The sequence below is a fragment of the Prionailurus viverrinus genome, chromosome A2, assembly GCF_022837055.1.
Source record: "Prionailurus viverrinus isolate Anna chromosome A2, UM_Priviv_1.0, whole genome shotgun sequence".
NCBI lineage: Eukaryota > Metazoa > Chordata > Mammalia > Carnivora > Felidae > Prionailurus > Prionailurus viverrinus.
This window is the reverse complement of record NC_062562.1, coordinates 49,980,064-49,995,180: the sequence shown is the minus strand read 5'-3', so window position 1 is coordinate 49,995,180 and position 15,117 is coordinate 49,980,064. Positions and strand designations below refer to the sequence as shown.

At 37.6% G+C, this 15,117-nt stretch overlaps 1 protein-coding gene across 5 annotated transcripts in view; it reads left to right on the top strand.

Moving 5' to 3' along the window:
- RAD18 (RAD18 E3 ubiquitin protein ligase) overlaps nucleotides 1-15,117 on the top strand; it is a 117,608-nt gene that overhangs the window by 64,853 nt on the left and 37,638 nt on the right. For all 5 annotated transcript variants that reach the window (XR_007150509.1, XM_047850911.1, XM_047850912.1 and 2 more), the window contains 2 exons: nucleotides 5,296-5,433; nucleotides 10,123-10,297. Coding sequence is in view for 4 of the 5 variants with exons in the window: in XM_047850911.1 (XP_047706867.1) it covers nucleotides 5,296-5,433; nucleotides 10,123-10,297 (313 nt within the window). In the remaining variant the exon portion in view is untranslated. The remainder of the gene's footprint in view (nucleotides 1-5,295; nucleotides 5,434-10,122; nucleotides 10,298-15,117) is intronic.

The following is a 15,117-nucleotide window of genomic DNA, read 5'->3' as shown; positions in this document are numbered from 1 at the left end:
ACACATTGGGTGTAGAGCACAGGTGCTGTATTTGTAGTTCTCATTTTACCACTGAGGTTATTAAAAAAGATATGTACTCCAGGGTCAAAATAAAATACATACTTTTCTTACTGGTTCGTTAAGGACATTCTTTTTTTTTTTTTTAATTTTTTTTTTAACGTTTATTTATTTTTGGGACAGAGAGAGACAGAGCATGAACGGGGGAGGGGCAGAGAGAGGGGGAGACACAGAATCGGAAACAGGCTCCAGGCTCTGAGCCATCAGCCCAGAGCCTGATGCAGGGCTCGAACTCACGGACCGCGAGATCGTGACCGGAGCTGAAGTCGGATGCTTAACCGACTGCGCCACCCAGGCGCCCCAACGTCAAGGACATTCTTAAAGCGACTTTTTCTTTTTTCTTTTTTTTTAAATTGGTGTCTGCATGACCGTGTAGCATATAGTGATTACTAAGTTCGGGGTCACTTCTTTGGTTCATGCTAGGACACCAGCAGTTTTATCCACCATTTCTATTGCACTCAGTGCCTATGTCAACATAACAAAGAAGGCACATAAAATAGGTTTTACCTTATTTGCCCTCTGAAAGAGGCTCAGAGATCTTTAGCAGTCAGCCAGTGCACTTGGAATTCTGCTGTTTTAAGAGTGTCCATGATGGGTTGATGAAGGAGGGGCCATGAGATAGGAGGAAAACTTGGAAATGTGGTATCAGAAAATCTAGGAAAGCAAAGTGTTTCAAGAAAGGAAATAAGATGAATTGTGTCAGATGCTACTGTGAACGGTAGAGTAAAAGATGGAAAGCATCAGTGCATTTCACAGCTTAGAGGCAGCAAACTAATTTCTACAAGAACAGTTTCTTAAGAGGAGAGGTGTCAGACACTCTGGGTGTCCACGAGATGAAACTGGAGGTGAGGAAGTGAGACTAAGGTGGACAGCTCTTGGGGGAGATTTTACTCTGTCAGGGAGAGAAAAATGAGGACGTAGCTGGAGGTGGGTGTTGGTCAAAAGATGGTTTTGTTTGTTTTTCAAGTTGGGAAATAACCTAGTGGCTTTCAGATCTTTTCTGACTATAACCCACAGTGAGAATCATATTTTATATCATTACTAACGATATACACATACATTACTGAAGTAAAAGTTTTACAAACCAATATTTACCCTTATTTAAGGTTATATTCAGATGTTCTCAAGTGATGTTCACATTCCCCCACACCAACCTTACATGTCTCCAACATTAGAAAAAATTGTTTTCCATCATTTTGCTCTCAAAATTGTATTGACTTTGAAAGAATATAAGTAGTGAGATAATTGAGTTCCAAAGCCAGTTGGTTATGCTTATCCAAGCCACCTGTACTGCATCTCCCTCCCTCCCTCCCTCCCTCCCTCCCTCCCTCTCTCTCTTTCTCTCTCTCTCTCTCTCTCTCTCTCTCTCTCTCTCTCCTCTCTCTCTCTCTCTCTCTTTCTCTCTTTAAGTAAGACTTTATGTTTTTACAGCAGGGAAATGTGACAGACTTCCCATATATCTCCTGCCCCCATGCATGCATGACCTCTCCCATTATCAACACCCCATCTCTGGTGTTATCATTAACGAACCTACACTGACATCATAGTCATCCAAAGTCCATGCTTTACTTTAGGGTTCACTCTTGGTGTGAACCATGCATTCCATGGATCTGGACAGCGATATAATGACATGCATCACTGTGATAGCCTACAGAGTATTTTTGCTGCCCTAGGAGTCCTTTGTGTCTTGTCAGTTCATACCCCACCTGCTACAAAACCCCCGGCAACCACTGATCTTATTTTTGTCTCCATAGTTTTGCCTTTTCCAGAACGTCATATAGTTGGCATCCTATAGCATGTAGTCTTTTCAGATTGTCTTCCGTCATTTGGCAATGTGCATTTAAAGTTCCTCCATGTCTTTTCATGGCTTGATAGTGCTTTTTGTTTTAGTGCTGAATTATATTCCATTGTCTAGATGTACTATAGTTCATCCATTCTGCCATTGGAGGACATCTCGGTTGCTTACTCTTTCCATTTTTAATGTATTCTGGCACTTTACACTCTTTATTTCATTAAGGAAAAATGCTGGTTACCTAGTTGTTTTCATAACCCACATTCTCACTTTCTGCAGAACAGTCCTAGGCATATTTGTATGCCAGTGGGAAAGATGCATAGAGGGGGAAATTGATGATGTAAGAAAGGGAGAGGATAGTTAGAGGTGCTATATCTTTGAGAAGGCCTTAGTGATGGAATCCAGAGCATACGTTAGAGGTTGGCCTTTAATTGTTGCAAGGACAGTCATTTTTCGTTAAATTCAAGGAAGATAGAGCGTATGTGCACAGATGAATTAATGGTAGTTGGAAGATGATAAGGTTTCTGTTAGAATGTTTCTGTGTTCTCAAAGTAGTGTGAGGCCAGCTGAGTAGGGGGGTGTTGCACGTATGCAAAAGCTTGAAGTGGTCATTTTGGAGAATAGTAAAGCAGAGTTTGCTAGAGAAAGGTAGAAAAGTTGTACAGCGGTGTTGAGTGCCCATTTTAGGTTTACATCATGAATTTAAAGTGAGACTGGTCAGTTCAGGGCTAAATGAACAAGCCCTTAGTGAGCATTAGCCATTACTGTTACTCTCTTTTCCATCCAGGTTTAGCTGCTTGGGTATCCTAGGAGGTTGGTGAAAAAAAATGTATTCGATTTTACTTTGAGAGACACTGACTCCAAACTTGTTCTGTGACTTCAAGTAGATGAGTGAGTATTTCAGTGTGTTTGCTGTAGGGGGTGAGTCTGTCCAGTTCTTGAGAGAGCCTGGGTTTGGTCTTGTGTACCTCTCAGTTCATGGGCAGGTCTGGGGACTCTCTGGCTGTAAAAGCTGGTCTAGAAAAGTAGTTAAGGGGTGGTGAAGGAAGGAATGAATGAATGGCTTGACATGGCACTAGAAAAGATTATGATATTTCAACTTGGAGAGTCGGAAAGGGTGATATTATTCAAGTATTAAAAATCTTGAAGGATATGAAATGGTTGAATGTAAAGTACATTCATGAGCTCCCACAATTATGTCAGCCAGTTAATATTTTTAAGAGGTAAATTCAGGGCATCTAATTAGCAGAGCCGAGATTTTAAACTCTTTAAAGAACTTCTTGCCAGATGGCACAGCTCCTAAAATGAGGTGAAGAGATGAATGGGAGCAATTTTATTAGTCATAATCTCTTGGCACTGTTCATCTTTTGTGCAGGGGTTTTTGTTCCTCTTGGGTCAAAGCCAAAGCAGTGGCTGCCATTTACTGTTTGGTTTCCAGCCTAGCTGTAGGGTAATAAGATTAAACAAAGAAAATCTCTTTTTAAACCTGGGATTTTATTACTTCAGAAGAGAAAGTCATTAAGCCTCCTTAACTGTTAATGAGATTACTTGAGCAAGTTTCTTAAGTAATTCTTACACCCAGAATTCATAGATACTCAATGGCCTTACTGGGAAGACAGCCTAGACCAGGTCTGACTAGATTACATAGACCCCACAGTGCTGTGTTACCCTTGCCTAACAGAAACTATATAGTGATGGTGGTGGTGTTAGCCCACTGCTTCTGGGGAGCTGAAGGAAGTACAGAATAATTATCCTCAAATGCATAGAGTTAAATAGGACCTGAAAGAAATCATCTAGCTTATTTCCTAGATAGGATCTCACCTGTTTCTAAAGAGCTAACTTTTCCCAGCAATCTTTATGGCCAGCCATTATTTCTTTTGCTGGAGTTTTACCCAGTCTCTTAATGTAAAATTTACCACATACCTTACAACCCAACATGTTAGTTTCACTGGGAGTTTTACATGTACATACACATAAATATATTGGGATTAGGAGCGGTCTCTCCCTGATGTCCAAAGAACAGTCGCATTTATAGATCAGGAATATTGAATTCAGTGTGCAAATGGAGGCAAAACTGGCCTCTTCCACAGTGGGGAGAGGAGTCAATTGAACATTTACCAGACAGGATTTTGCATGTCTGTAGACAAGAATTATTTTCCATTGCCATGAGTTATCTACAGTTTACAGAGCTCAAAGGCAGCAAATGCTTGGAATCCTGGAAGGATAGCTCTAGAAAATGCATAGTTTTCAAGAAAAGCACAAATTTTTTCCTACAGTCAATTATTCTTAGTGTGTGCCACAGGGAAAATGTTGGTTACTGTGTGAAAATGGTCTCAGGACTTTAACTATTTGCAGTATGATTCTTTCTAAAATACATTTTTGTAGGATTTATGGCATCATTTTGAGCCATGACTTATGTGTTTGAGGGTGTTAGATAAGTAAATGCATCCTCAGCGGTTTGAACTATAGTTCAGAATCACAAATAGATGTTCTACAGCCTCTGCTCTAGCAATGCCTGGCTATTCCTTATTGAGTAAATTAATGTACGTTAATAATGGCTACCTAGATATCAGGCTTACATTGTCTTCAGAGGTATGAAAGTAGCAGGTGTTACGTGCAGCCTTGGTGGTATCCTGGTGAGCATAGCTGCCTTCCAAAGTAGCAGGTGTTGTTAAGATTGGTGCAATTAAAATATCCTGAGGTAAAGTGATTGGTGGTGGGTGGTGGACTTAAGGGATCCTGATGGGAAACAGGTAAGAAATGTAAAGGAGAAAGAGGGAATTAGGATGGATTTCCTTTGTTTTTATAACCCAGCTTTCCTCGAGGCTTCTGCTCTTATATTCAGTTAATGTTCTTCATGTTAGTACTCTTGTTTCTTGGGAGTTAGAATGGTGTCTTTTGGATATATTTAAGAAAGTGGTATCTTCTGCATCAAAAGCCTTACAGAGTATGGGGTTTGGGAAAAACCTGTAGTAGCAAACTAGAAATATCCTGTTTCCATGTTTGTATCTGAGGAAGGGAGAAGAGCAGAGGCTTCCACGACCCCCAGTCCTTTGTATTTTTGTGGTTGCCAGCTTTTAAGTTTATTGCAGGTACTTTTCAAGGATCTTGTTCTTGAGCAAGGTTGAACACTTTTTTTTTTTTTTAATTTTTTTTTTAATGTTTATTTCTGAGAGAGAGACAGAGCATGAGTCGGGGAGGGGCAGAGAGAGAGGGAGACACAGAATCTGAAGCAGGCTTCAGGCTCTGAGCCATCAGCACAGAGCCCGACGTGGGGGCTCAAACTCACAAACCATGAGATCATGACCTGAGCTGAAGTTGGTTGCTCAACCAACTTAGCCACCCAGGCGCCCTGGTTGAACACTTCTTGATACTCCGTGTGTCAGCATAACAAACATAAAATTTTCTTACTCCTTGCTTTACCAAGAAGATCTTTTGAATTTTAGGTAAAAAACATCAGAATGAATTTCGGCTTCTGGTGGATCAGGCCAAAAAAGGATACAAGAAGACCGTTGAAATGTCAACAAAAAAAGTAATAAGAAAAGAAGATGAATCTACAGAAAAGCTATTACCTGTATGCATGGGTAAGAGACTTTACTTAAAAACAGAAATATGTTGAATTTCACTATTCATTTTTAATATAAAAAGAAAATAAAATCATAGGAATTTACCTTTTTATTAGGTATCTGAAATGGGAAAAAATATTTTTAGACCTATAACAGTTGTTGAATGTTAACTAAGTTTATTACTGTAGGGAAAATGATTGAGACAATGTCCTGAAGACAAGTTTATGAAATCTTTCATTTAATGATAAATCAGAAGTTTCTTAGTTGTTTCAGCCTGAGGATGTTTTCTAACTATAGGATTTATTGCTGTATATCTTCAGATATCCTACAAATAATTTCATTCTAGAATAATTTTTGTTAAAGGTCACTGCTATTTATTTTGGATGGAATGTTCTGCTATAAAGTCTGAAGCTTATAGACTTGGTGTGCCTATACATAGCACATTCCTTAATTTTGATCCCTTTTAAAATTTGAGATTAATACTATATTTCTATTGCCAGGGCTTTATTTGGACCAGTGAACAAAACAGAGTCATAATGGAGGGTAGTGCACAAGAAAATTCCTTATTGTTTTCTTTATTATGATAAATTATACATAACACAATATTTATCATTTCAACTGTTCATAAATGTACAATTCAGTACTATTAAATATGTTCAGAATGTTTTATAACGGTAACCACTGTCTGTACCTAAAACTTTTTCATCATCCAACATAAACTCCATGCCCATTAAAAATAATAATAACTCTCTTCCACTTTTCCAGGCAGACCCTGGTAGTCTCTGTTCTACTTTTTTGTGAAATTTGCTTAGTCTATGTACCTCATGTAAGTGGGAATCATTAATAATTAGTCCTTCTGTGTCAACTTATTTCACTAATAAGCATATTTTGAAGGTCTTCATGTTGTAGCTTCTATCAAAATTTCATTGCTTTTTATGTGTATGCCACATTTTGTTTATCTGTTCATCTCTAATGGGTTATTTTCACCTTTTGGCTACTGTGAATAATGCTGCTATGAACATTAGTGTTGAAATATCTGTTCAAGTCTCTGCTTTCCATTCTTTTGGATATGAACCTAAGAATGGACTTGCTGGTTTATATGGTAATTCTATGTTTACCTTTTGAAAAACCACCAATCTATTTTCAAGTGGCTGCACCATTTTACATTCTTACAAGCAATGCTTAAGGATTCTAGTTTCTGTATATCCTTGCCAACAGCACCTGTTATTTTCCCTTTTTTTTTTTTTAACTGTAGCTATTATAGTAGGTAAGAAGTGATATGGGTTTTGATCTTCATTTTCCTAATGACTAATGATGTTGAGCATCTTTTCACATGCTTATTGGCTATGTGTTTTTCTTCTTTGGAGAAATGTGTGTTCATGTTCTTTGCTCACTTTTCCATTGGTTTGTTTCTTTGTTGTTGTTTTAGGAATTCTTTATATATTCTGGATATTAATCCTTTTTCATGTATATGATTTGCAAATATTTATGAACATTTTCTCAGTTGTCTCTTTGCTTTCTTCATAGTTTCTTTGATGCACAACGGTGCTAAATTTTAATAAAGTCTGGTTTATTCATTCTTTCTTTTGTTGCCTGTGCCTTTGGTGTTATATCCATGAAATTGTTGCCAAATCATTCATGGAAACATTTTGGAAAGATAGAAGATTTCAACATTTGGAAAATCATGAAAGATTTTCCTGTTTGTTTTTACCTAAGAGTTTTGTTGTTTTAGCTCTTCATGTTTAGGTCTGTGATACCTATTAGGTTAATTTTTGTGTATGGTATAAGGTAAGGGTACAATTTCATTCTTTTACATGTAGATAAAGCACCAATTGTTAAGAATAGCCTTTGGGGCGCCTGGGTGGCTCAGTTGGTTGAGCGTCCAACTTCGGCTCAGGTCATGATCTAGTGTTGTGGGTTTGAGCCCTGCATTGGGCTCTGTGCTGACAGCTTGGAGCCTGGAGCCTGCTTTGGGATTCTGTCTCCCTCTCTCTATGCCCCTCCCTGGCTCACACTCTGTCTGTCTGCCTCTCTCTCAAAAATAAAAACATTAAAAAAAAAAATTTAAAAAAAAAGAATAACCTTTCCACATTGAATGCTCTTGATATCCTTGTTGAAAGTCAATTGACTATATATGTGAAGATTTATTTTTATACTCACTCTTATATTCTTTTGGCCCAAAAGTCTGTTTTTATGTCTGTATTATATACTATTTTAATTACTGTAGCTTCGTTATAAATTTCAAAGTCAGGAGGTATGAGTCCTCCAACTTTATTCTTCCTTTCCAAGATTGTTTTGACTATTTGGGTCCCTGGAGATTCCATGTAAATTTTAGGATGAATTTTTCTACTTCTGCAAAAAGTAACATTGGGATTGAATTGAAATTATAGATTGCTTTGGTAACTTCTGTTATGTTAATAATATTGTCTTATAGTTTGTGAACATAGGATGTCTTTCATTTATTTATGTCTTTAATTTCTTTCAACACTGTTTTGTGGTTTTCAGCATTAAAATTTTTCACTTCCTTGGATAGATTTATCCCTAAGCCTTTTATTCTTTTATGTGCTATTGCATTCTTTATTTTTTTCCTAAGTTCTCCTGGTATCATTTAGTAGGTTGCTGCCTGAGTATAAACCTCATGCTCTTTGTGAACAACTTGAATTTGTGCAGTTGTCAGAGGATTTTCTTAGAAAACAGTTTAGCTCCTGAAAAAATCTGGCTTAATATCTTCTGATCTGGAGAAGATTTTTGCTTATTGGTTGGATGTATCTTGAAAATGATTAATTGCTTATACTCAGGATTATGCACTTTATGTGTATATGCCTGTAAATACTGCTCTCTGTGGCATTCAGAGATGATTGCCGCTGGTAGATTGTTGTGCATGAATGCCCATGTCTGAGGGAGGTAAAGAGTGTGTGAGAGAGGAAGGCAGACAAACACAGACTCACTGAAGAGCTGAGCTTTGTGTAGCATCATACAATCAGTGTAATTTTTGCTCTTTCAAGTAAATTTACTCATTGAAGTGCCAATGTAAGTGAACAAGATACATGTTCTCTCGACTAAATCCTTCATCCGTTGCTTTTTTTCTTCATTTTTATTGCATGTCTTTCGGGAGGTTTGATGTTGGAGCGTCATCTTTGGGGGCTGTGTTTGACATCCTGTTCTGACATCTATGGACAGATACATGAAAGATAACTGACTTTCAGTGCCCACAAATTGTTGAATGATGTTTGTCCCCAAGAGGGAATTTATCTTGGAGAAGCTTCTATAAGATGGGAAGAAGTATATAAGATGATTATAAATCAGGTGCAAAAATAAAAGATAGTTTTAAGTTGAACTCCTGCTCCCTAGTTTGTCAGCTTAATTGCATTTTCCTGGCCAGTTGAGTACTGGATGCCTGGGTTTCCTGAGTTTATTGGGTGATTGATTCTTCTTAATGTGGTCTTGGGTGCCTGTTTACAAGAGGAGATCTTAGAGCACCTGGATGGTTGTTGTGGTTAGCTTCTTTCCTTTACCCAGATAAACATTAGAGGGTACAGTTTTGTTTTGGTAATGATTTGGCTTATTGAAAGCCAGACAACATCAAGAGCTTTTTTTTTTTTTTTTTTTTTTTTTTTTTTAAGAACTTATACTTTTGTGATGTATGCTGTTCTTTAGTATAAGAAAAACTTATTTCTGGGAAAATCTTGGAAATATCTTGACTGTACAGACTTACAAAGGTTTTTTTTGTTTTTAAAGAATCTGTCTTATTCTTTAGTATAAATTTTCTATTTGTAACAAAACCTTGACAATTCTTCTTGGTGTCTTTTGTCAAGAGTCACTTGCCTCTGCAAACACACTGGGTGGGTGATGTGTGAGAGCTCTGCTTCTCTGGGAGGAAACTCACGAAAGGGGCTCTATTCTATTAGCACATGTGGCTTGGCTGTTAAGTACTTACTGAGTTCCTGAAGCTTAAAGACAGTGCCACTGAAATACTAGCAGAGTCCTGAAACAGATTGTGAGGGAGAGTCCTGGGCACTGAGGAATCCTTCATGGATACTATTTCTGCACTCGTCTTTGGAGATATTTGGTCACACCTGTTCTGTCATATTCTTGCCAGCACTGTCTGCATGCCTCCAGCTTCCCTTATTTTTATTTGCGAGAGGAGACCTCAGAAATTGAGGCTCTAACAAGGGATATATAGAAATGTGACATGTATTGGATCGAATGGAAATATTGGTTATGTCTGATTAGTTTTCCTTTTCCATAATAAATTACTAGATTCCATTTAACAGACTAAGAGAAATGTCCAGATGGATTCACTACCACATAGTAGTCAGTGATAAATATCGAATCTTTAATGCTTTTTTATTGTGCTTCATATGTTTGTTGGTGTTCTCTGATCTATGAAATATGCAGGAATTCTCTAGTAATACTGTAAGTAGAAGCCTCATTAGAATTACACAGTTCACTACTCCTGATTTTAAAAGGAAATTTTGTTTTCAAATTAATTAATCTGGAAGTGCATGGAGTGGGCATTGTAATTAGATAGCTCATAGGAGTGATGATTCTTATTCTCTGTCCCTGGGGTTTTGGATTCAATGTTATCTAAGCTTCCATTTTACTGAGTATAAATTGTACTGCTAAATGTAGAAATAATCAACATACAGAGGTTGTAGATTTTATGGTACTCTTAAATGTGTCTTTTTCTTTCTTTTACCTTTTTAGAACAGGAAGATAAAAAGATGAAATTCTCAGACACTCTTCCCATAACAGACCACTTCCCTCAAACAAAGCTGGAATCCCCAGGGAGAATGGAGCCTGACAGACCAGATGATTCTTCCAGTTGTACTGATATTCAAGAAGAAACTCTTTCTTCATCAGAATCGGACTCATTCAATAGGTAAGAAACCTGTAGTACCGAATTATTGTAAATTTCTATTTTCCATACCTGTGCATGCTCAGACAGAAAGACACAAACAACTAGAAAGTAACTTTGAGGCATGAGGCAGTTCAGTCTTCCACTTCAGGCTCTTTTTACTGCTTTGTAACTTCCACAGTGATAGCAAGCAAGGCAGTATGTGGGAGATCATTGCAGTGACCGTAGGGTGGCCTTGTTTCTTACTCTGTACCCTTTAGATAGATATTTTTTCTGGAATCAGAAAAAAGGGCATGATAGACAGTGATGTTTTTGTCAAGACAGGGAGTGAAGAAGGTAAAGATGACTATACTAGAAAATAGAAATGACCAGAAAGACAGTGTATAGGAGAGAAAAACAAGAAAAATGTAATTGAGCAAGTAATGGATGGGAAAGCTTTAAAAAAGAGAGGTTTGGAGGTGAGTAATTTTTTAAAAGATATTTTTAAAAGATGATGTACTTTAAAAGATGACCTAGTATAAAATGATTATACGTGTGTGTGTGTGTGTGTATTTTTATAATTTTTGTGTTCTGGCATTCACTTTATATCATAAACCATTTGTACCCATGTTTCTACCTCATTTTTATAGCTGTTTTTAAGTGGGTGCAGAGTTTTCTTATGGTTCTGTATCATAATTGACCAAACCCTTCAGTTTCTGTTCCCCAGTGTTCTACTTAACACATCTAAAGCTGTGGTAAAGCTCTCTATGTATAGAGCCTTTTGTTTCTAATAAATTATTTCTTTATTTTTAACACCATTTTGACCATAGTATGTGTTGCTGCCTTCTAAATGAATTATACCAATTTTAAAATGCTACAACCTGTGTGTGAATGTGTCTAGACATTATTTAATCTTTGATATTTCTTCATGTAAAAATTAACAATGCTGTAGAATGATAGATTGTCTAATCTGAAACATCAAATTAAGAGGAAAATTTTTTATAAGAAGACTATACCCAAAACCCCTCTGCTTTCCAAGGATTCTTAGGAAACGGTTTCAAATTATTCAGGCTGAGGTATTAGGAAGGGAAAATCTTCTCACTTCACCCCTAATGTTTTCAAGGTCAAAACACCACTCAAGTTGGGTAAGGGAAGAACACATGGTGGCCTGAGCATTGTCCCTTTTGTCCAAGAGTATGGTACTGCAAGCCATTCCTTCAAGTCCAGTAGGCAGTATTTTTTTTTTTTTTTTTAAATACAAGTCATGTAGGAATGCAGGGTAAAAATGGAGGAAAATCAGGGTCCACGTGAGTATGAATTGGTTTTTTTTGTTTGCACCCTATTTTTTTTCCTAATATATGAAATTTATTGTCAAATTGGTTTCCATAAAACACCCAGTGCTCATCCCAAAAGATGCCCTCTTCATTGCCCATCACCTCCCCTCCCTCCCACCCCCCATCAACCCTCAGTTTGTTCTCAGTTTTTAAGAGTCTCTTATGTTTGGGTTCTCTCCCACTCTAACCTCTTTTTTTTTTTTTTTTTCCTTCCCCTCCCCCATGGGTTTCTGTTAAGTTTCTCAGGATCCACATAAAAGTGAACACATATGGTATCTGTCTTTCTCTGTATGGCTTATTTCACTTAGCATCACACTCTCCAGTTCCATCCACGTTGCAACAAAGGGCCATATTTCATTCTTTCTCCTTGCCACGTAGTACTCCGTTATGTATATAAACCACAATTTCTTTATCCATTCATCAGTTGATGGACATTTAGGCTCTTTCCACAATTTGGCTATTGTTGAGAGTGCTGCTATAAACATTGGGGTACAAGTGCCCCTATGCATCAGTACTCCTGTATCCTTTGGGTAAATTCCTAGCAGTGCTATTGCTGGGTCATAGGGTAGGTCTATTTTTAATTTTTTGAGGAACCTCCACACTGTTTTCCAGAGCGGCTGCACCAATTTGCATTCCCACCAACAGTGCAAGAGGGTTCCTGTTTCTCCACATCCTCGCCAGCATCTATAGTCTCCTGATTTGTTCATTTTGGCCACTCTGACTGGCGTGAGGTGATATCTGAGTGTGGTTTTGAATTGTATTTCCCTGATGAAGAGCGACGTTGAGCATCTTTTCATGTGCCTGTTGGCCATCTGGATGTCTTCTTTAGAGAAGTGTCTATTCATGTTTTCTGCCCATTTCTTCACTGGATTATTTGTTTTTCGGGTGTGGAGTTTGGTGAATTCTTTATAGATTTTGGATACTAGCCCTTTGTCCGATATGTCATTTGCAAATATCTTTTCCCATTCCGTTGGTTGCCTTTTAGTTTTGTTGATTTTTTCCTTTGCTGTGCAGAAGCATTTTATCTTCATGAGGTCCCAATAGTTAATTTTTGCTTTTAATTCCCTTGCCTTTGGGGATGTGTCAAGTAAGGAATTGCTGCGGCTAAGGTCAGAGAGGTTTTTTCCTGCTTTCTCCTCTAGGGTTTTGATGGTTTCCTGTCTCACATTCAGGTCCTTTATCCATTTTGAGTTTATTTTTGTGAATGGTGTAAGAAAGCTTCATTCTTCTGCATGTTGCTGTCCAGTTCTCCCAGCACCATTTGTTAAAGAGACTGTCTTTTTTCCATTGGATATTCTTTCCTGCTTTGTCAAAGATTAGTTGGCCATACGTTTGTGGGTCTAGTTCTGGGGTTTCTATTCTATTCCATTGGTCTATGTGTCTGTTTTTGTGCCAATACCATGCTGTGTTGATGATGACAGCTTTGTAGTAGAGGCTAAAGTCTGGGATTGTGATGCCTCCTGCTTTGGTCTTCTTCTTCAAAATTACTTTGGCTATTTGTGGCCTTTTGTGGTTCCATATGAATTTTAGGATTGCTTGTTCTAGCTTCGAGAAGAATGCTGGTGCAATTTTGATTGGGATTGCATTGAATGTGTACATAGCTTTGGGTAGTATTGACATTTTGACAATATTTATTTTTCCAATGAGCATGGAATTCCATGAGCATGGAATGTTTTTCCATTTCTTTATATCTTCTTCAATTTCCTTCATAAGCTTTCTATAGTTTTCAGCATACAGATCCTTTACATCTTTGGTTAGATTTATTCCTAGGTATTTTATGCTTCTTGGTGCAATTGTGAATGGGATCAGTTTCTTTATTTGTCTTTCTGTTGCTTCATTATTAGTGTATAAGAATGCAACTGATTTCTGTACATTGGGTTTGTATCCTGCAACTTTGCTGAATTCATGTATCAGTTCTAGCAGACTTTTGGTGGAGTCTGTCGGATTTTCCATGTATAATATCATGTCATCTGCAAAAATTGAAAGCTTGACTTCATCTTTGCCAATTTTGATGTCTTTGATTTCCTTTTGTTGTCTGATTGCTGATGCTAGAACTTCCAACATTTATGTTAAACAACAGCAGTGAGAGTGGACATCCCTGTCGTGTTCCTGATCTCAGGGAAAAAGCTCTCAGTTTTTCCCCATTGAGGATGATGTTAGCTGTGGGCTTTTCATAAATGGCTTTTATGATCTTTAAGTATGTTCCTTCTGTCCCGACTTTCTCGAGGGTTTTCATTAAGAAAGGTTGCTGAATTTTGTCAAAGGCCTTTTGTGCATCGATTGACAGGATCATATGGTTCTTATCCTTTCTTTTATTAATGTGATGTATCACATTGATTGATTTGCGAATGTTGAACCGGCCCTGCATCCCAGGAATGAATCCCACTTGATCATGGTGAATAATTCTTTTTATATGCCGTTGAATTCGATTTGCTAGTATCTTATTGAGAATTTTTGCATCCATATTCATCAGGGATATTGGCCTGTAGTTCTCTTTTTTTACTGGGTCTCTGTCTGGTTTAGGAATCAAAGTAATACTGGCTTCATAGAATGAGTCTGGAAATTTTCCTTCCCTTTCTATTTCTTGGAATAGCTTGAGAAGGATAGGTATTATCTCTGCTTTAAACGTCTGGTAGAACTCCCCTGGGAAGCCATCTGGTCCTGGACTCTTATTTGTTGGGAGATTTTTGATGACTGATTCAATTTCTTCGCTGGTTATGGGTCTGTTCAAGCTTTCTATTTCCTCCTGGTTGAGTTTTGGAAGCGTGTGGGTGTTTAGGAATTTGTCCATTTCTTCCAGGTTGTCCAGTTTGTTGGCATATAATTTTTCATAGTATTCCCTGATAATTGTTTGTATCTCTGAGGGATTGGTTGTAATAATTCCATTTTCATTCATGATTTTATCTATTTGGGTCATCTCCCTTTTCTTTTTGAGAAGCCTGGCTAGAGGTTTGTCAATTTTGTTTATTTTTTCAAAAAACCAACTCTTGGTTTCATTGATCTGCTCTACAGTTTTTTTAGATTCTATATTTCTTATTTCTGCTCTGATCTTTATTATTTTTCTTCTGCTGCTGGGTTTGGGGTGTCTTTGCTGCTCTGCTTCTATTTCCTTTAGGTGTGCTGTTAGATTTTGTATTTGGGATTTTTCTTGTTTCTTGAGATAGGCCTGGATTGCAATGTATTTTCCTCTCAGGACTGCCTTCGCTGCATCCCAGAGCGTTTGGATTGTTGTATTTTCATTTTCGTTTGTTTCCATATATTTGTTAATTTCTTCTCTAATTGTCTGACTGACCCATTCATTCTTTAGTAGGGTGTTCTTTAACCTCCATGCTTTTGGCGGTTTTCCAGACTTTTTCCTGTGGTTGATTTCAAGCTTTGTAGCATTTTGGTCTGAAAGTATGCATGGTATGATCTCAATTCTTGTATACTTATGAAGGGCTGTTTTGTGACCCAGTATGTGATCTATCTTGGAGAATGTTCCATGTGCACTCGAGAAGAAAGTATATTCTGTTGCTTTGGGATGCAGAGTTC